At 52.4% G+C, this 20038-nt stretch overlaps 9 protein-coding genes across 9 annotated transcripts; 5 read left to right on the top strand and 4 right to left on the bottom strand.

The window, feature by feature from the left end:
• The first annotated feature begins 190 nt into the window (after positions 1 to 190).
• CCR4 (CCR4-Not complex 3'-5'-exoribonuclease subunit Ccr4) lies at positions 191 to 5612 on the top strand. The gene is made up of 3 exons (XM_046087359.1): positions 191 to 259; positions 324 to 1720; positions 1794 to 5612. The coding sequence occupies exons 2-3, from the start codon at positions 667 to 669 to the stop codon at positions 2978 to 2980; spliced, it is 2241 nt and encodes a 746-aa protein (XP_045943326.1). The 5' UTR covers positions 191 to 259; positions 324 to 666; the 3' UTR covers positions 2981 to 5612.
• On the bottom strand, positions 3864 to 5375 carry LDX57_005675 (tRNA (adenine-N(1)-)-methyltransferase; the record flags this gene model as incomplete). Its single annotated transcript, XM_046087360.1, has 4 exons — positions 3864 to 4841; positions 4907 to 4977; positions 5057 to 5203; positions 5270 to 5375. 4 exons carry the CDS (start codon positions 5373 to 5375, stop codon positions 3864 to 3866), a joined length of 1302 nt encoding a protein of 433 aa, XP_045943327.1.
• A 381-nt stretch (positions 5613 to 5993) lies between the features above and the next one.
• On the bottom strand, positions 5994 to 6326 carry LDX57_005676 (uncharacterized protein; the record flags this gene model as incomplete). The annotated part of the gene is made up of 1 exon (XM_046087361.1): positions 5994 to 6326. The coding sequence occupies one exon, from the start codon at positions 6324 to 6326 to the stop codon at positions 5994 to 5996; it is 333 nt and encodes a 110-aa protein (XP_045943328.1).
• Positions 6327 to 6385: 59 nt separating this feature from the next.
• On the top strand, positions 6386 to 7033 carry LDX57_005677 (putative Phosphoserine phosphatase; the record flags this gene model as incomplete). The annotated part of the gene is made up of 1 exon (XM_046087362.1): positions 6386 to 7033. One exon carries the CDS (start codon positions 6386 to 6388, stop codon positions 7031 to 7033), a length of 648 nt encoding a protein of 215 aa, XP_045943329.1.
• Positions 7034 to 7217: 184 nt separating this feature from the next.
• DCR2 (metallophosphoesterase family protein) lies at positions 7218 to 9503 on the top strand. Its single transcript, XM_046087363.1, has 3 exons — positions 7218 to 7446; positions 7525 to 8900; positions 8964 to 9503. The coding sequence occupies exons 1-3, from the start codon at positions 7432 to 7434 to the stop codon at positions 9226 to 9228; spliced, it is 1656 nt and encodes a 551-aa protein (XP_045943330.1). The 5' UTR covers positions 7218 to 7431; the 3' UTR covers positions 9229 to 9503.
• A 109-nt stretch (positions 9504 to 9612) lies between these two features.
• LDX57_005679 (FAD-dependent oxidoreductase) lies at positions 9613 to 10800 on the bottom strand (the record flags this gene model as incomplete). Its single annotated transcript, XM_046087364.1, has 3 exons — positions 9613 to 10096; positions 10159 to 10550; positions 10612 to 10800. The coding sequence occupies 3 exons, from the start codon at positions 10798 to 10800 to the stop codon at positions 9613 to 9615; spliced, it is 1065 nt and encodes a 354-aa protein (XP_045943331.1).
• A 942-nt stretch (positions 10801 to 11742) lies between these two features.
• Positions 11743 to 12799, top strand: LDX57_005680 (uncharacterized protein; the record flags this gene model as incomplete). Its single annotated transcript, XM_046087365.1, has 3 exons — positions 11743 to 11975; positions 12039 to 12338; positions 12406 to 12799. The coding sequence occupies 3 exons, from the start codon at positions 11743 to 11745 to the stop codon at positions 12797 to 12799; spliced, it is 927 nt and encodes a 308-aa protein (XP_045943332.1).
• Positions 12800 to 13697: 898 nt separating this feature from the next.
• wc2 (GATA transcription factor LreB) lies at positions 13698 to 15149 on the bottom strand (the record flags this gene model as incomplete). Its single annotated transcript, XM_046087366.1, has 2 exons — positions 13698 to 13741; positions 13826 to 15149. The coding sequence occupies 2 exons, from the start codon at positions 15147 to 15149 to the stop codon at positions 13698 to 13700; spliced, it is 1368 nt and encodes a 455-aa protein (XP_045943333.1).
• Positions 15150 to 15457: 308 nt separating this feature from the next.
• Positions 15458 to 20026, top strand: RAD50 (MRX complex DNA-binding subunit; the record flags this gene model as incomplete). The annotated part of the gene is made up of 6 exons (XM_046087367.1): positions 15458 to 15467; positions 15634 to 15764; positions 15923 to 15945; positions 16024 to 16114; positions 16176 to 19949; positions 20018 to 20026. 6 exons carry the CDS (start codon positions 15458 to 15460, stop codon positions 20024 to 20026), a joined length of 4038 nt encoding a protein of 1345 aa, XP_045943334.1.
• Positions 20027 to 20038: the final 12 nt, after the last annotated feature.

The following is a 20038-nucleotide window of genomic DNA, read 5'->3' on the forward strand; positions in this document are numbered from 1 at the left end:
AGGAGGTGACAACTCGTAAGAAAGACCCCTTGATTCCATAATCTCCATCAAGGTGACCTGTGGAGAGGAAGAAAGACGAAAGCGACTGGAGGCCTTCCTTGGCTCTTGTCATCGGCGGCAAATCACGCTGGCGGCTGCCACCTCACGTGACCCATCGACTCCCGCCTTCGATGCAAACCACTTCGCAGCGTCAAGGCGACAAGACCCTCAGCTCCTCCCGTCGTTGGCGTCTCCGCTGCATCTTTGGTCAAGTTTCTCCGTGCGTCCTACTTGTCTCGCCAATTTTACTTTCTCGAGGACCCCCCTTCTAACCTTCGGTGCAGGTCTCTCGCCAGATCGCTATCGCCCGCTGTTGTGACTCGTTCGTCCGACGCCGGCCCCTATCGTTCGACCACCGATCGCCCCTCCGCTCCGGGTATTTGACTGCCACCGAGGTCAATCGAGGCCCATATATCTCCAATTCACTGCGGCCGTGTTATCGGGGAAAGCCTTCAATTCAGGGTGGTTCCGTGTCAGGACCCCATGTTGAAGAGAAGGAGAGAACGCATTCCATCCCCGACTCCTCTCTTCTCGCCTGCCACCACCCCGAGCCCAACGTCGCACTCCTCCGCCGGCTCCGACTCCCCTCCCCAAATCATCGAGTCTCGGTCTCGTCTGCCACGTTAAATGGCAGATGGTACCTACAGGTTCCAGCAGCCTGGGGCCGGGCAGTTCTTCTTCCAAGCGCAACAACCTCACCAACGGCACCTAGTTCGGAACGGAACCAACTCCCCAACTGGGAGACTAAAATTCAACCAAGACGCACCCTCTCCTTCTCGATCTCCCCCTATTGGACAGGCCGCTGCGCTCAACCCCTTCACCATGTACACGCAGACTCACCAAGGGCAGCATGTCATGATGAATGGCAGCCAGGCCCACCAGCGGTTTGGCATGCAGATTCCCAAATTCCAGTCGCAGAGTCACCACCCACATCCCGCTCAGCAAGCCCATCATCACACACACCACAACCAAGCTTCCCATAACATCAACCATCAGCACAACTTCTCCAGCGGGGCTTTGGCTGCCGCTACGCCACATTTTACCCCGGGCCATCTCCAGAACGGGGCCCACGCTAATCTTGACGACGATATCGATGAGCCCATGAACGAACATTGGCAGCAGCAGCTTCAGATGGCCGTAGAGTCCCGACAGGCGAATTCCCCTCACTACTATGCTCGAGCGGTCGCTCAGCAAGCGAAGGGCATTCAGATCGCGCCCAGTCAACCCGAACCCCAGGAGAATGGGACCGACGGACGGAATGGGGTGACCAAGACCAAACCGGCGCCGAGGCAGGGCTGGCATGCCCTCGATTTCGGCGGGCAAGGATTGCGCGCGCTCTCTACGTCTTTGTTCAGTTACACTTTTATGGAGAAGCTGTATCTGGGTCACAACAAATTGAAAGTGCTCCCCCCGGCAATCGGACAGCTACGCAAATTAGAGTACTTGGATTTGTCACACAACGATCTTACCGAGTTACCCGAGGAGATTGGAATGTTGACGAGCCTGAAGAAGCTTCTTTTGTTCGACAACCACATTCGCACGCTCCCTTACGAGATGGGATATCTGTACAGGTTGGATACATTGGGCATCGAAGGTAACCCGTTGAACGACGTGTTAAAGTCTCAAATTGTGAAAGAGGGCACGAAGGCTTTGATTAAGTACCTGAGAGAGGAAATGCCAGGTTCGTACTGCTTATCGACAGATGGTTTCATCCCCCATCTCCATCTCTAATGCTAACGTGGGGCTCTACACAGTTCACCTCCCGCCTCCGGATAGAGACTGGGTGATCCTCGACGAGACCGCCAACTCCCCCAACAATCCCACAGAGAAGATCACTGTTCTTTCTCTCAACGCCCTATGCGATTCCTCCGCAACGCAGTCCCATTTTGGCTATACTCCGTCTCGTGTTCTGTCGTGGGAGTTCAGAAGAGAGCTCATCTTGAGCGAGCTAAGATCGCACGACTCCGACATCGTCTGCTTGCAAGAAGTCGATCAAGGCAGTTACAATGGCTTTTTCAGGGAACAGTTGGCATATAATGATTATAAGGGTGTGTATTGGCCTCGAGGCCGAGCAATGGGTATGCAGGAAGAGGAAGCCAAGTCGGTCGATGGCTGTGCCACGTTCTTCAAGGGAAGCAAATTTATCCTTTTGGATAAACAGATGATCAATTTCGGACAAACCGCCGTTCGGCGACCTGACGCTAAGGGCCAGGATGATATCTACAATCGACTCTGGCAAAAGGATCACATTGCGGTTGTGTTGTTCCTGGAAAACCGACTGACGGGCTCGCGCTTCATCATCGTCAATGCCCATCTTTACTGGGATCCGGCCTTCAAGGATGTCAAACTGATCCAGACGGCCATCTTGATGGAAGAACTCACGAAATTGTCCGACACCTACTCGAAATGGCCCGCATGCACCGACAAAGCTGCCTTCCGATTCTCCGAGGCAGAAGGGGAGGAGGCTGCCACTCCACCGGAACCTGCTCCGTCGGCGGAATACTCCAGCGGCGAACAGATCCCGCTATTCATGTGTGGTGACTTCAACTCTTCCCCTGGCTCTGCTGCGTACAACCTGGTCTCGCATGGAGGACTCCCGGAAGAACACCCGGATCTCGAGAAACGCCTTTATGGAAACCTTAGCAAGATGGGTATGACCCATCCTTTCAAGCTGAAGTCCGCCTACAACTCAATTGGTGAGTTGAGCTTTACGAATTACACGCCCGACTTTAAAGCCATTCTGGATTACATTTGGTATACGTCGAACACGCTTCATGTGTCGGCGCTACTTGGAGAAGTGGACAAGGAGTATCTACGCAGAGTGCCCGGGTTCCCCAACTATCACTTCCCAAGTGACCATATCGCATTGTTTGCGGAGTTTACGGTTAAAGGGAAAAAGGGAAAGGTTGTGGAGGCGGATTTTGGACCGCAACGGAATTGAGGAACTGGAGCATGTCGGAATCTTATGAGACTGGTGTTTGTGTAGCCGGTTTATCTTGTTATCTCGGAATCTTTGGGGGCTTTTCGCGTGTCTGTGGTGTTTTTGCCAAATGCTTTTTCTTGCTGCCTTTTTTTGTTCCTTTTTCTCTATTCATCATTCATCCTTCATCCTTTGTCATTTCTCTTTCTCTTTCTACTGCGCCTTCTTTTTATTTCCTACTCTTGATTTTCTGAGTCTCTTGTTACTGCTGCTGTCGCCAGAGGGTCCGTGTGGAATTCAACCTCAATATTTTCCTTCTTTTCTTTGTCTTTTTCTCTTCTTTTCATTTTTCATTTTTGGAAAGTAGTGCAAATGGCGTGGCAGTCTTCTTCCCGTTTGGCATGTCTTAGGCTATGACTACGCTCTTCTACCTGACCTCGCATTTCTTCAGTTACATGTGTCAATCTTCCTATCTTTACGACTGTTCTGTGTTTCTTTGTTATTATGTCATGCTTGATGTGTTCGGCTTTTGCAGGGTCGGTTGACTGGGGGGGGAAAGAGTACAGTTGGGATGAGAGAGAAGAGTTGATCTATCTTACGTCTTTTGTTCCTCTCTTCGGCGAATGGGGTTCTTCGTCTCGTTGTTTGTCTGTTGGCTTGGTTTATCTAGTCTCGACAGTTCTTTTCGCAGTTCTAGTGAAAGTAGAGTGATGTTTCTTTTCTTCTCTTCTGTTTCTCGTCCTTTGGGAGTTTAGATGCCCTCATGTGTTGAGTAGTAGTATGTAGTACGATCGATTGAGCTCTATCATGTGGTCGCCGCTAGGTATTATGGTATGATATGATATACAAAAGGGGTATGTATGTATACAAAGTGGGGTATCAGAGAGATACTTATATCCAAGCATCAGCGCTTCTGTGTATCCTCAAAGCGTCTCCAGATGCCAACAAAGCCTCCACCCACGATCCGAGCCCCGACTTTCGGCCGGCAGACCAGCACGCCGTCATCACGGGGTGTCTCTTCACGGGGAGGAGTTTGCACGGCGACAGCGTCGGCGTCGTCTGCAGTCCACGACGACGGATCAGCACGGGACTTCTTGACCGCGAAACGCACATCCCATTGCCTGCCGCCGCTGATACCAGCACCCAACTCGACGACCCGGTCCAAGCTGAACGGCAGGTTCTGTTTGCGGATGAGGTCCACGCACTCGCCGATCTGCGTGATGCTGGGCATGAAGACGGCCAGGATGCCGTTGGGTTTCAGGATGGGAGCCACGTGGGGGATGCGCTGATGCGCCGACGGCATGTCGAGGATGGCGTGGGTGAGGAACGGCTCGACGGTCGGTTTGGTCAGGAGAGTCTTCGGGGTCCGTTGTCGGATCTGCTCGGCGATCCAGTTCTCCGCGTGTCCGACGTAGAAATCGACGTTTCCTGCGTACAGTCCGCGTCGGAAGCCGCGGACGGTCTTCTCCGCGCGGGCCGAGAAGCTGGGCGATACATCTACCGTGTGGATCACTGCGCGGCGCTGCGACCGCCAGGCGTCCCATTGTTCTTGGAGAGGGTCGGATGAGGGCGGCGTCGTCTCCTTTTCGGCGGTGTTAGACGTGTCGCTCTTTTGAGATTGTTCGTCCTTCTTGTCCGTCTGGTCTTTCCGTTCGTCGGGCCGTTGGGGACGACCTTGTAGGTATTTGATCTGCGAGCTGGGTGGAATTGCCGGTGGGCATGGGTTGGCGGCCTGGATGGCACGGGAGAGGTGTAATGTCAGAGAGCCATGGCCGGTGCCTGACTCCAGGATCTCCAAGGGCGGTAGATCATCTCCCTCGGCGGGAGGAGCGACGTGGATATCGAGTAGGGAAACGATGAGTTCGGCGTCCGGTCCGTAGATCTACTCGGTATGATGAGCTATGTTGGGCGGCGCAAATCTCGCGGCGGTAAGGATCGCGCTCATACCGGCGTTACTAGACGAGGCGTCAAGGAGACATATTCTTCGAAGGTAGGATGGGTGACTCGGTAATCGGTCCCTGGTACGGCGTGATATCGAATTGTCAGCCTTTTCTATCCCGTTTCAATTCAACAGTCGCCCATCGTTCAGGTGCTAACCTTTATGCGCTTGAACGCGACTGCGCGCTTTCTGCCCGATGATGCTTTCGTGTGGTAGGTATCCGCGAGAGAGGTCGGTTTTATGGTTCTTTTGTAGAGGCTTCGTTAAGATCGGGGTTTTGCCATGAAGGATGACACGGTCGCCCTCTGGTATCACGGATCGGATTAGCATGAAACTCAGTGAAGCTAAAGAGCAAACGAAGAGAATATTACCTCGGAACCGAAAGAAATCTGTGTCTATCGACCGGGCAAACGTCTGAGATGGTCGGGGAGGAGTCAATCCCAAGACCCGACGCAGGGATTGAAGTACACGAGCCATTCAATTGAACTGCGCCTGGCTAGGCGAGAATGGCACGATTGACGAATATGGACAAGTCAAGGATGAGAATTGAAGGTCCCCCAAAAAGATCGAATTAATGATGAATAGTTCCTGACGGAGCTAGTTGGTCCAGAAGAGCCAAGAGGCGCGAAAAAAAAAAAAGAAAAAAGAACCGGCCTTAAAAGACGTGGGCCCATCACAATCTCAATTTCCGTCAGAAATATGGGGAATTCCAACCTTTGCCAGTCTTTAGTGCGCCGCATGGGCCCCAACGTGAGCGACGACAGTCGTTGATTGGCATGACTCGAGCGCATTTGCCTCCGGATTGCCCTGAACCCCTTCGCGGGGCAGTTTGTCCGGTCTTTCGTGCTCAGATCGAAGTCGCATTCCTTGCTTTCCTTTTGATCCTTCTCCCCGCCTTAGAAATCTCAACTTGTCGCTCAACCCGAGAATACGGTATGTTTCTCTTTATCTTTTCCCCGGTCAATTGTTAAACTGTTCCTTGAACTGGCTCTATCTGTCAATTGCCAATTAAAAACATTGAGACAAAGTGGCTGGCCTCGAGGTTGGATGTGATGGCGGTGACGTCGTAAAAAGGTCGCAGATTGCTAACGTTGACTATTCTATACAGTCCCTGCTTAGATCGCCATTCCTAGTCACACTTCGACTTTGCGACCAAATTGCGTGACCATGAGTGATTCTACTCTTCCTTATATGAAGACCAACCCTAAGGTCATCTTCTTCACCGATTTCGACGGGACGATCACACTTGAAGACAGCAATGATTTCTTGGTACTGCGGATGCACCACATCTTCTATGCTCTTTACGCATCGAAAACTGACTGAGCACGTTTCTAGACCGACAACCTTGGATATGGGCAGCAAAAACGCCGACAGGGCAACCTTGATGTTCTGGAGGGTAAACTGAGCTTCCGGTATGCTGAAGCGCATGAAGTGTCTATCGGTTGATCATACACTAATCTCTGAATGCCAGCGATTCTTTTCGCGATATGCTCGACAGCGTCAAGACCCCATTCAACGAGTGCATCGCGACATTGCAGAAGGAGATGAAGCTGGATCCCTACTTCCTTGAGTTCTACAAGTGGTCCAAGGAGAACAACGTGCCTATCGTGGTCCTGTCCTCTGGAATGGTGCCGATCATTCGTGCTCTTTTCGAGGCCTTCCTGGGCGAGGCCCCTGACGACCACCTTCACATCGTGGCCAACACCGTGGAGAGCCGCGACGGCAAGGACATCAACTCCGAAGGTGGCTGGCAGATCAAGTACCACGACGAAAGCCATTTCGGCCATGACAAGTCTCTCGAGATCAAGCCTTACGCTGCACTACCGGACAATGTGCGCCCTACTCTTCTGTATGCCGGAGATGGCGTTTCCGACTTGTCTGCTGCTTCGGAGACCGACCTTCTGTTCGCCAAGAAGGGCAAAGGTGAGATTCTCTCGCGCGAAACATATCGCTATCCTCCCTCGCATCTGCCCGGTGGGCTGACTTCTTTTAGATCTGGTGACTTTCTGCCAACGTCAAGGACAGCCGTACACCGAGTTTGTGAACTGGGAGTCTATTCTTGCCACCACAAAAGACATCCACAGTGGCAAGGTGTCCGTGAAGAAGGCGGCAGACAACTAAATCTGAATCTGTAGATGACCCGGATGGATTTGATAGATAGAGTATATAGACCGAGATAGAAAGAGGGGGGCGATATAGAGTCGAGGTACATACAGTTATTGAATAGACCAAGTCGCCATAGTGCATAGCCCAAAATGGCCCAAGGCCAGTCTAAGCCTGAGGCCGATTCCATGTGACCGCCTTCCCCAATTGGCGACGGGCAACTGGCCAAAATAATGCTGGCCATTCATTTCCCTCGTCGATCTTCCATCTATGCTCTCGATAATGGCCCCTTGAGATGACCTGACGATAGGTCTTCTTCTTGGTGAGCCCCTTGAATACATTTCGCTGTCCGAGTGGACTCCACCATGCTTCAGCGCCCGGTCGCTTTTCATTCCTTTAAAGCTTTCCAGGGGGAACTAGTGCTACTATCATGGCACGTCGACTTGTACGTCCTCCTACCTCTTCCTGACTGGCGCTGTCTCATCCATAACGACATCGGAAGCTAATCGAGACGTACTTCTAGGTTCGCGCGGGCGTGCAGCTCGCTATTTTCGCCGCTTTTGTCCTACTCCTCATCGTAACTCTGGATAATCGATTTCACGTTCTACCGGACTCCATCCATGGACACCTTCCGTCTCACTATGCGGGCTTCGTCGTCACCGACGTGGTCATCGTGACCTGCTCGACTCTCAATGTATTTGGCGGCTGCAAACCAGACTCGCCGACATGGTCGCAAGTCGACAAGGATCTCTATCTGCGCACAGGCTGGACCTCCACTGCCTTTGTGCGATTCGAGCACAAGAAAGAGGAGGATCTGCTTCCTGCCGACAAAGTTGTCATCGACCTGAAGATTGGCCGGCTCGTTCCTGAATCGACCACTGAATCCAAGAACAAGGGCGAGGAGTGGGAGCAAAGGCAAGGTGGTATCTGGCTGAAAAGGACGGCAAAGCGCCATGCAAGCGATTCGCAGTCCGTCATTACTTCGGTCGATGTCCTCTTCGGCGCCGATGCGGTCGATCCGCGACTTGGTTGGGAGGTCAACGGGACTCCGTTACTGCTGGATAGCCGGACGGAGGAGCTGGAGACTCGTATCAGCGTGCGCAGGGGAGACATGCCCAAGACGAAGAGGCCCGTTCCTCGAATCAATGATAATGGCCGATTCAAAATCATGCAGTTGGCCGATCTACATCTCAGTACTGGTCTTGGACACTGCCGAGACCCTGTTCCGGCCGAGCTTGTGCCGGGACAGAAATGCGAAGCCGACACGCGAACGCTCGAGTTCGTGGAAAGACTCCTTGATGAAGAGCAGCCCGATATGGTTGTGATGAGCGGGGATCAGGTAAATGGCGAAACGTCTAAAGACGCACAGAGCGCGCTCTTCAAGGCGGCCAAGCTGCTGGTTGACCGCAAGATTCCATATGCCGCCATCTTCGGCAATCATGACGACGAGGGTAACCTCAAGCGGGCGGCGCTCATGAACATCCTGGAGGACCTTCCGTACTCACTATCATCGGCTGGCCCTGACGAAGTGGACGGAGTCGGCAACTACATAGTCGAAGTCCTTGGTCGCGGAAAGACGGCCCACTCTGCTTTGACTCTCTACCTTCTGGACACTCACTCTTACTCCCCCGACGAGCGACAGTTCCGGGGCTATGACTGGGTGAAGCCCAGCCAGATCCGGTGGTTCAAGAACACCGCTCAGGGGCTCAAGGCCAAACACCATGAGTATACCCATATGCATATGGACGTGGCGTTCATTCATATTCCGCTTCCTGAGTACCGCGAGTCTCAGAATTATTACCGTGGAGATTGGTCGGAGGCGCCGACGGCTCCTGGATTCAATTCGGGGTTGAAGGATGCGCTTGAGGAGGAAGGAATCCTCTTTGTTAGTGCCGGACAGTAAGTCATAGCGCCCTCCACGGTTAATCGAAGATATGTCGGTGGCTAACTTATCGTCTCTAGTGATCATGTCAATGACTACTGCATGCTGAACAAGGACACAAATGAGAAGCCGTCTCTTTGGATGTGCTACGGTGGCGGCTCCGGATTCGGAGGCTACGGAGGCTACGGCGGCTATGTCCGGCGTATCAGATTCTTTGACTTCGACATGAACTCGGGACGAGTCATGACATACAAGCGGCTTGAATATGGCCAAACCGAGGCTAAGATCGACGAGATGATGATCGTCGACGGGGGGATTGTGAAAGGACCCGGGGAGGACAACTAAAATTGCATTCCGTCATCACCCGCTTTCTCAACTCTTGAGTATTTCAAAGGAGAGGGGGGTAGAAAGTCACTATATTTTCATCCACTTACTGTGAGCGAAGGCTCGCTCTCCCGGCACAGATCCTGTGCCCATCTGATGAATATTTAAGATGCTGGCATGGTCACTCGTCAATGACGATCAGTCTTATCATGCGAAGCTCTGTTTCCATTCTTTGGCCGATGTGGTCGTTTGATATCTGTATAGGAAGCCAATGTTGATTTACTAAAAACACGACGTATCTTTTATTATTCAATATCCACCTATCTTACTCTTCTCGTTTCGGAAATTCATGTATCGACACGATATGCACCGGAATATCTCAGCAGTCTTAAGACTAACTACAGTTTACCACCACTTCTCAAAGAACACTCTCTCCTTCCCCGAGCCCATCGAACCCCCTAGAGCATCTACAACACCATCCGTCATGCTAGGCGGACCACAGACATAGCATACTGTATCAGTAGGATTAACTTTCCCGTCTGGACCCGTTAAGCTCCTCTCTGAATCACCATCATTAATCCGCCGCGAATGGATCGTTAGATCTGCCGGAGTCTCCTGCAGCAGGCTATGTTGGTCATCGGACAGGTTGGTGAGGAAGAGATCGAGAGAGATCCGTAGACGATGGGATTGCGAATGGCCGCGGATGATCTGGCGAAGTCGCGAGAGGAAGAGGACCTGGTCGAGACGCGACTCGGAAGATGCTGTCGGTGTATTACCAGTCGATCGGGGCAACCTTGTGGAGTAGAGGAGGCGGATATTGAAGGGGTGCCGAAGAGCTGTGATCTCATCGACGTTGTTGTTTAAGTGGGAAAGAATGGAGATGATGGGGCTGGTTTGCTTTTTAGCTTCTATTCAAGATAGAGGGAAGGGGGAGGAAAATGAAGGACTTACTTGATCCCCACACCACCAGCAACTAGAACGACATTCCGGACCTCTTCGAGGTTAAGACCCGATGGAGGCCACACAAAGCTGCCTCCAACGCGGACGGTCAATTCCTTTCCTTGGATTTCACTGGGGGCCTGCCAGAGCCATGCACTAGCCGGGTTTCCCGGCGCATGCTGGACTGCTAGCTCTACGTAGGGGGCTCTGCCTTGAAGTTCAACGGGGGAGGTCTCTGTCTCGACCTCACTTTCCACCAGAGGCTCAGTCGCTGGCTCTGGGGTTGGTAGAACCCGTGCATCGGCGGGCGTGGAGGTGATGCTGAACCCACCGGCGTGGGCGACAGACGGGATATGAACGTCTAGCCATTGACCGGGAAGGAAGGCGAATGGTTGAGGAAAGGACTAAATTTGAATGTTAGACGATGCATGAATCTATACCGGGGGTAAAAGATAAGATACTTACCTCGGCATCATCCGACTCGGGGGTCTCTAGTACATTTTGAGGAGGGATGGCTAACTGGAATAGTCGAATCGACGGATTGACTTGCTCAATATGAGAGATGTGCACATTGTAGAGTCGGTTCTGGCGGGGTTCAGCAGCAGTGCGCACCAGATGAGGCACCGATGTCTTCTTGCCGCCGGACGAGCTCATCGGGAGTGACGAGAAGGACCGATGTGACGCGATTAAAGAACGGTGGAGTCGGCGGCACTGCAGTAGTTGGGGTCGCATTCAGGATGGAGTATGAGTGATTATACAGTTATGGTGGATGTTGTCAACGACCGGGGGTGGGAAGAGTGGAGGAGCGAAGGAATGACGTCTCCCCGCATTCTCCTCTCTCCCTTTGGTCTTTTCTTCCTCTTCTTCCATCTCTATCAATGACTTCAACCACCATCATATCATATCAATATCCCACCAGATCTGATCTACATCTTGCTCTCGATGGGAAACTCGCGATTGCGTACTTTCGGGATCCAAGCCAACCATGCCAATCCCATGCATGCGCCGTCACAGCAGACCGACTCAGCACAGATGCCAATCTCCACACGGGCGCTTAGGTCGATGACAAGGCCCCGGCCAATCCCACCAGTCCTGGTGCGCCGATGCGTTCTGCTCGACCATGCAGATCACTCTCGCTATCACACGGTCTAGTGTGTGACGGCTACCGGCCATTGCTCACGTTCTGCCGCCCCATTGGCGACAGACCCTCGTCCTCCTTCCGGTGCTGGCGCTTTTCTGACAACAAGCATTGGCCAGATGCACCTCTGGGAAACATTTCGCTCTGTTGCATTCTCGTCGCTTGGGCGTTGCCCCTCTTCTAATCCCTGGCCATGGTCCGTACGGAGCTGATGGCCGTCCCTGCCGGTTGCTGCGGCGCTGCGCTCCATATCTACGGCGCCTGCCCGGCTGATTTTCCAAGAGCTCGTTCTTGGGATTTCTCCCGTCGCGACCTGACTTGCTTGTGCCGTCTGATGCGTGTACTTTGAACGCCCAGCCAGCCGGCCTGGCCATCACCCACAGAATCTGTTCGACTGCATCAGCGAAATTAAGGCGCGGTAGAGCTCAACTGCCCCGGTTTCAGATAACACCGCCAACATGTTCTTCCCTCGGAACTGGCGCAACCACAACCTCTTCTATATCTTGGTGGCCATCGAGTTCCCGATCACCGTGATTATATTGACGTTTGCCGGCATTGCCTCCCATGATCTGTTCCGGACCAAGCTATGGCAGGATGGTGCAGACAATGGCTTCAACAGTGCACCCGATGAGGTTGTCTATGCCGCTGCAAACTACCGGACTTTTAAGATTCCAATGGTCTGGAGTTCATTGTATGTCTATCTCCATTGCTGATGGTTTCAACCAAGGGGATATCGGACGCTGACAGATGATAGTATCACCGACTACAATCTAGTGCTGAGCGTTTTGAGCACCTTCTTCATGATCACAAAGGCCGCCGTCCATGTCCTCCGCATCTGGTATCCTCCGCTGTCAGTCATAGTCCATGCGGGCTTATTCGCACTCTACATCGCGTCTGCGGCGTACCAGGCTGGGAGTGATACATCAGACCCTAAACACCCCCAGCGCGGTCCCCCATGGTACATCACGAAGCAATGCTCCGTGGCCTCCAACCCAGATAATGTGGGGTATTGTCAACAGGCGAAAGTGCTGTTTGCTTTCACTATAATAATAATGTGAGTGGTGCCTCTGAAGCACCGCGAACCTATGTTGTTATTTTCTTCGAACTAAACGTCTCTCCAGTGTCCTGTACTTCGTCGAAATGGTCGTCAGTATCCACTCGTGCATCCCAACAGAAGAGGAGCGAGCAGAGCACGCCGAGCGCCGCGAAGAAAAGAGAACCATGAAGGAATACGAAGACATGGTGCTCAAGTCGCCCATGATTCCCATGACCCCCGCGGCGCCCCCCCCTGAGGCAATGCCAGGGATGCAAGCGTCACCCATGATGACACCACGCAGTCTGGCTTTCAACCGACTCGGCCGCGACTCGTCAGACCTTCCCCTACGGGAGCATTTCAGTTCGCCGAACCCGCGGCGTTCGTTGCACCAGGAGTCGGCGGAGACTCTGACGCCGGGACATCAGGCCCCCGTTCAGACGTATTTCCCGCCGCCGCCCAAAAAGGCGGCCAAGACGTGAGACCAGGGGAACTTCGCTTTGCTTGTCTTGTCGATTATTTCGTGGGGTCTTGATCCAGTGTGACATGTTCTCATTGACAGTCACTGCCTTGTCGGTCGGGCGATCCTCTGATTTTAAATTCTGATCGACGAGTGAGACGTCACGATTCACCAACGTTCAATCTGACCTTCTGTTATATATCCTCCATTTCTCATCCCAACTTGCATTCTGGTCGGCTGGTCTTTATTGTTTTTCTTGATTTCAAATATCCCTGCTGGCACTAGTAGTTTCTAGGATGCAGCGAAAAACCAGGCGACCAGTCATGGTGTTATATTCGTTCCTTTATGATGTGTTCTTTTGACTTTCGTTTAGCTAATGTGCTCGTCTATACCATTTCTGCGCGAAGTATGCCTTCATGACCAAGTAGTTAATATGGCTCTCAATGCACATCTGGTTCGAGATATATCAATATACACAAGTTTTCATAGCCGCAAACAGATTCTCATTTCATGGGAAATTTCATCAGCATCATTTGTCAAACGCGTGTGACAAAAGAAAGTTCTGGGGGAAAAAAGATAGTGGAACAAAGAAAATCCAGGAGAAAGTGTGAGAGAATTAGAAAAAGAAAAGAAGGGAAGAAAGATAGACAAGAATATACGCTAAGGCAAAGCGCCGATCCATGGCAGCTAGACATACATTACAGTGTGCTGTGTACGCGTCAGTGTGCGAGGGAGGGTAGCACGGAGGGAACAAACAATTAGGTCCAGGTGCGAAGTCACATTGAAAGAACAGAAAACAGGAGTTTGGGGTATCGTCGACAACAACAAGATATTTGCAACGCAAGAAATGATGAATCGGCCAGGCACCCGATCCAGCAACAAATGGCAGAAGGGGCAAAGCAAGAGGAGCAGGAAAGGGACTACATCGGGTCTTGACGCTTCTTCTCCTTTTTAGCCCAACGTACTATATGCACGAAGGAATTAGTCTGGGTAGGAAGTCCCTAAAAGTAGGAGCTTTGACTCTGGGGGGGAGCGTTCTTCGACTTACACCCGCACGCGTTACACAGCGTCTTTGGTCCTTCGGGACCCTTTCTCCACTCTGGAGAGTCGGCTGTGCCGCAGTCGGTGCACATATATTCTCCCTTTAGCCGTTTCCTCCGGTCGCCATCTTGCATTTCTTGATCTTCCGAGTCGGACGAGCTGCTGTCCCTGTTGCAGTGGTAGAGACGGCCTTGTCGCAGGCCGGTACTGAGTCCTTGTGATCGTTCGCCGTCTCCATAATACAGACCGGTCATAACCTCGATGCCTTCAATATGAGACATGTCTTCTGTCTGAGGTAGCCGATCCTCGATTTGTTCCAGAAATGAACGTGAATCGGACTCGTCGCCGATGGTGGGCTCGTCGGACGAGTCGTTGGAATCATCACCCGATCCGGTAGCGTCGGCGTCGACGTCGTTGGACTGGGTGACGCTTTGCTGCACAGAGGTGATGAATGTCGAGTGCATTGTATGTGTGGTCGTCGTTGTGGTTCTTTGGTTACCGGTGGCCGCTTGCTGGCCGGCGTTAATGTCGTCTTCCTCTTCCTCCTCCCTCAGTTGCGCGATTTGTTGGTTCAGGCGGATGTTTTCGAGCTTGTGCTCCAGGAACGAATCGAGAGTCTGCGAGCTCTTTGTGGGATAGGGTCGACAGATGAGAAACACGCCATTGCAGGCCTGAGCCAGTTTGCCGTTACTGCTGCCGCTGCCCCTCTTGGGCGTCGCCATATGCGGATGTCCATACGCCTCGAGGACACAGCTGGAATTGTCGCGCTTGTAGAATCGGAAATGACAATGAAATGGCCGGGACTTCGTGATACATTCATCCATTTCGGCCGCGAAGAACGTCCGATCCTCCGTGTGGATGAAACGGGCAATATCTTGCCTGTCCATCTGGGCGAACTCATAGCCGGTGATCCAATGACAGGCAGGCGACGCATATGCAATCCGCCCGTCAGCGCCGAGAAGGAGCAGCATGTCTTTCATCTCGCCCAAAACCCGCTGCGTCCATACCGACTCCGTGGATGCATCGGATGATGGATTGAGATGGGCGTTTTGTGCGCCGAAATTCTCCGGCTGTGATGGTGGAAGATATCGAGGCTCCCTTGACGCGGCCGTTGAGGTCGGCACTGCGGTGGAGGCCATTATAGGAATGGTGGTTGTAAGCGAGGTCATGGCTGTGGTGGTGGAAGTAACAGGAGCAGTAGTAGGAGAACTGGTGGCGGCGGTGGGAACCGTAGTATACGGGCCCTTCACAGCGCCCTGCACCAGCGATAAATGGTTATTGCGTGGCATGATTGTCGACCCTCTGTCGACGGAGGCCGGATTTGAGTCCATGGTGGAAACGGGAGTGGCCAACGAGACAGCAGTCGCGAGGGAGACTGACATCCGGGGCCACTGACAGAGAGAGAGGGAGAGAAAGAGAGCGAGAGCGAGAGGAAAGGAAATGAGAGAGAGCGATAGCCAGACAGCCGGAGACTAGGCTAGCAGCAGCATTTACGAGCCACTTAAGCTGGAATGAGTAGAGCTGTCAATTCCTGTAGTGTACACAGTGTATAACGACCGGGGCCGACCCACCAGACGTGCCAATGAGGAGAGCTGACAGCACGGAATTGGCGTCCAATGGTCGAGATGTATCCGATAGGATGGTGCCTGGTGTCTCGTCCACAAGGGGGGTTGCGCCTTGACCCGTCCATTGCATAAGTGCATAAGATGCAAGTCGGACTGTCGTTGCGACTAATTTAAGACAACTCCCACCGGAAGTGCTTTTTCCCTTTGGCTGTTGCCTCTTTCGCTTGCTGGAGCCCCGTGACCGCCATAGTCACGTGTCCGCGCGCCGCCTTCCCCGCGTCGTTTGGAGTCTCGGACGCGCCGTTGCCTCTCTTCCTTCGGCTGGAGTTGAAGCTGAAGCTGCACGGAAAGAGTCGGGGAAGTCGCCCGTTCGGACATCATGTGAGTCGTCTCTCTTCTTTTTCTTTTCTCTCTCTTCGCACTGCTCTCATGTGAGTTTTCGTCTTTCGTTGACCGCCTAAGCAGGTGTAAGTGCTGCGGATCCAGTCCAGACCCCGAAGTCCGGAATTGGTTCAACTAACTATCATCTCTCAGCGAAGATCGATAAGCTTTCCATTCTCGGGTATGTCGATGCGATCTTCTCTAGTCTTTTCCTTCCCATACATGTATAGAATCTCACTGACTCCGCAACGCTGCCTAGTGTCCGCTCCTTCGACAACACCCGCAGCGAGACCATCCAATTTCACACCCCTCTCACGTTGATCGTCGGTTACAATGGATCGGGTAAAACGGTACGACTCTAACACCTTCGACAGAAAACCCCGTCCGAACTGTGGCTAACGCGAAAGACAGACCATCATCGAATGCCTCAAATATGCCACCACCGGAGACCTCCCGCCGAACAGCAAGGGCGGTGCCTTCATCCATGACCCAAAGCTCTGCGGCGAAAAAGAGGTCTTGGCCCAGGTGAAGATGTCATTCAAAGCCACCTCGGGTGCCAAGATGGTCGCCACGAGAAGTCTGCAACTTACGGTCAAGAAAACCACCCGACAACAAAAGACGCTGGAAGGGCAGTTGTTGATGGTCAAGGATGGCGAGCGAACCGCCATTTCCTCACGTGTGGCAGAATTGGATCAGATCATGCCCCAGTACCTCGGCGTGTCCAAGGCCATCTTGGATTCGGTCATCTTCTGTCACCAAGATGAGAGCTTGTGGCCGATGAGCGAGCCCTCCGTCCTCAAGAAGAAGTTCGACGAGATTTTCGAAGCGATGAAATACACAAAGGCCATCGACAACATCAAAGCTCTGAGGAAGAAGCAGAACGAGGAGCTGGCCAAGTACAAAATCATGGAGCAGCACGCCAAGGAGGACAAAGAGAAGGCCGACAAAGCCGAAAAGAGGTCCATCAAGCTGCAGGACGAAATCGAAGCTCTACGTGACGAGACGCACAAACTCTCGCAAGAAATGCGACGGGTTGCTGACCTCGCCGACAAAGCATGGAAAGAATCCGAGAGCTACTCCCAGGTGCTGGGCGCCCTAGAAGGGAAGCGCATCGAAGCAAAAAGCGTCAAGGCAACAATCGACAGTCTGAAAAGACACCTTGTGGAACTGGATGATTCAGACGAGTGGCTGGAAACGAATCTAGAACAGTTCGAAACACGCCAGATTCAGTATCAACAACAGGAAGAAGCCCAGAAAGAGAACTACATGGAAATCAAGGAGAAAATCGAACACGCCCGGCAAAGGCTGGGAATAAAGCAAGCAGAATGTGGCAAGTTCGAGAACGACAAGGCCAATTTTGAGCGACAGGTTGAGCGGCGGCAAAAGATGACTAGAGAAATCGCTCGAGGAAATAACATTCGGGGGTTCGATAAAGTCGAAGACCAAGCCGATGTTGATGAGTTCATGAAGAAGGCCAGAAAGCTACTAAAGGACCAGAACCAGGCGCTAGACCGGGCCAGACGGGATGCGCAGAGCGAACTTCGCGAGGTGCAAGCCACCCTGAATGATATCGAAAAGCGGAAGTCTGCACTGCAAGAAACCAAAAACGCCGCAAGACGCCAGATTGCTTCAAATGACAAGGACGCAGCATCTTACCAGGCCAAGCTCAACGAAATCAATGTCGACGAGGGCGTTCAAGCTGCACTCGAATCAAATATCGAAGACACCATGTCTCGTTTGGAACAAGCTAAGGAACGCGCAAAGTCTGCCTCCTGGGATCAGGAAATTTCAAATGTGAATTCTGAACTTCGCAACCTCGAGGATGAGAGCTCTCGCCTAAACGCCGAACTAATCGATGCGACTAAGCGGGCTGGTGACTTAGCCCGTTTAGACCATCTCAAGAAGGAGCTGAAGGAACGGGAGCGCAGCTTAAGTACGATGGAGGGCGCCCACGGTGATCGTCTTTCAAAGCTTGTGAGTGCAGACTGGAAATCTGAGACCTTGGAGCAGGACTTCCACAATGCCCTGCAAGGTGAATCAGAGCATGTATCGAAAGCCGAACAGGAACGTGATGCAGTCAGTAGAGAGCTGGAGCAAGTGGAGTACAAATTGAAGAACGTCCAAAAGTCTCTCACTCAGCGGAAAAAGGAACTCAAGGAATGTACCGAAGAGATTCGCAAGGCTATTAATGGCGAACCTGAGGAATATCCTGAAGTCCTTCAGCAGCGACAGGCGCAGCTTGACATTTCAAGGAAAGATGCTGAACAGTTCGCGGGTATCGGCGAATACTTGGCTACGTGTCTTGAGACAGCCAAGCAGGCTAAGGCATGCAGGCTATGTACTCGGGGGTTCAGGAATGATACCGAGCTGCAGTCTTTCAAGAACAAACTAGAGAACCTAGTCAAAAAAGCCAGACGCGACGCTGACGATGAGGAAGTACGCAGTCTGGAGGAGGACGTGAACACCGCTCGTGCAGCTGGCACTTCGTACGATACCTGGTCCCGTTTACAAGATACGGAGATCCCAGAACTGGAGAAGGAAGAAGGGCAGTATCTCAACCAGCGGGACGAGCTCTTGAACCAACTAGAGGATCGTGACAAGGTCGTCAGCGAAAAGACTGAAAAGAAAAGGGACGTCGAAGCTCTTTCCAAGACGGTGAATACCATAGTCAGGTATGAGAGTGAAATCAAGTCGATCCGCTCCCAGATACAGGACCTTACCTCGAAGCAGCAAGACGCTGGCTCTACGCGCACATTAGAAGACATCCAAGACCAATTGGCTTCCATCGGTGAAAAGTCTAGAGCTTCGAAGAAGACCCTGACGAAGCTCACGAATGACCGAGAAAAGACCCGGTCTGAAATCAACAATCTGGAGTTACAATTAAGAGACGTGAAAAGCAACCTTGATAATACGAAATTCCAGCTGGAGAAGAAGGCTGACATTCTCAGTCGTCTGGAGGAGTACAAGAATCTCAATGGTCAGCAGCGCGACGCGATTGCCCAAGCGGACAAAGATATCGAAGACTTAACGCCAGAGCTTCTGAAGGTTCAAGCCAAGTATGACGACATCAGCCAGCGCGCCGAAGATCGAGAGCGGGAGATGCAACAGGCAATCTCCCAATTGTACGAGAGCGTTCATCAGTTGGAGTTGGCAAATGAAGAAATCGATGCTTACAACCAGCGCGGCGGTCCTGATCAGCTGGACCGGAGTACGCGTGAACTTGAGGAAATCGAGGAAGAGACCAATCAACTGGAGGCCGAGCTGGGAGCCATAACCAAAGAGATCAACAAGATTTCTGCTCAACTGAAAGACAGCGAGAGCACCAAACGCCAGTATGCGGACAATTTGACATATCGTCAGGCAACCAGAGCGCTTGATACGGTTCAGGCAGAGATCGAACAGCTCGCAGCCCAGAATGCAGAGGTTGACCGGAGTCATTTCAAAGAGGAGTCAGAGCGTCGCACTCGTGAACACAATGCGATGGCCGCAAAACAAGCCAGCAAAATGGGTGAAATGAAGTCCAAAGACGATCAACTGATGCAGCTGCTGGCAGACTGGAACACCGATTACAAAGATGCTGCTTCCAAATACAAGGAGGCACATATCAAGGTGGAGACCACGAAGGCTGCAGTCGACGATCTGGCCCGGTATGGAGGGGCCTTGGACAAAGCCATTATGAAGTATCACGGCCTGAAGATGGAAGAGATTAACGCCATCATCGGGGAACTGTGGCAGAAGACATACAGAGGAACCGATGTAGACACGATCCTCATCCGCTCGGACAACGAAAACGCGAAGGGCAACCGATCCTACAACTACCGGGTGTGCATGGTCAAGCAGGGTGCGGAGATGGACATGCGAGGGCGCTGCAGTGCCGGTCAGAAGGTGCTGGCGAGTATCATCATTCGTCTGGCCCTCGCCGAGTGCTTTGGTGTCAATTGCGGTCTGATCGCGCTGGACGAGCCCACGACTAATCTTGACCGCGATAATATCCGGTCTCTCGCAGAGTCATTGCACGACATCATCCGCACGCGTCGCCAGCAGGCTAATTTCCAGCTGATTATCATTACGCACGACGAAGACTTCCTTCGACATATGCAGTGCGGCGACTTCAGCGATTACTATTACCGTGTGTCCCGAAATGAGAAGCAAAAATCGATCATCGAAAGGCAGTCCATTGCCGAGGTAAGCTTATTTGTATCCCTAGTCGGATAGGTCTGGAACTTCTTGTATTAACACCCTTTGTCTTCTAGGTTATGTGATTGCTCTAACAT

Source organism: Aspergillus melleus, assembly GCF_016097325.1.
Source record: "Aspergillus melleus strain CBS 546.65 chromosome Unknown contig3, whole genome shotgun sequence".
Lineage (NCBI taxonomy): Eukaryota > Fungi > Ascomycota > Eurotiomycetes > Eurotiales > Aspergillaceae > Aspergillus > Aspergillus melleus.

Bases quoted from the DNA above. Each gene is read 5' to 3' on its own strand.
- CCR4 (XM_046087359.1), top strand. From the start codon at position 667: ATGGCAGATGGTACCTACAGGTTCCAGCAGCCTGGGGCCGGGCAGTTC. The intron at 1,721-1,793 runs GTTCGTACTGCT...GGCTCTACACAG, and splicing joins CCTGAGAGAGGAAATGCCAG to TTCACCTCCCGCCTCCGGAT.
- DCR2 (XM_046087363.1), top strand. The intron at 8,901-8,963 runs GTAAGTCATAGC...TATCGTCTCTAG, and splicing joins CTCTTTGTTAGTGCCGGACA to TGATCATGTCAATGACTACT.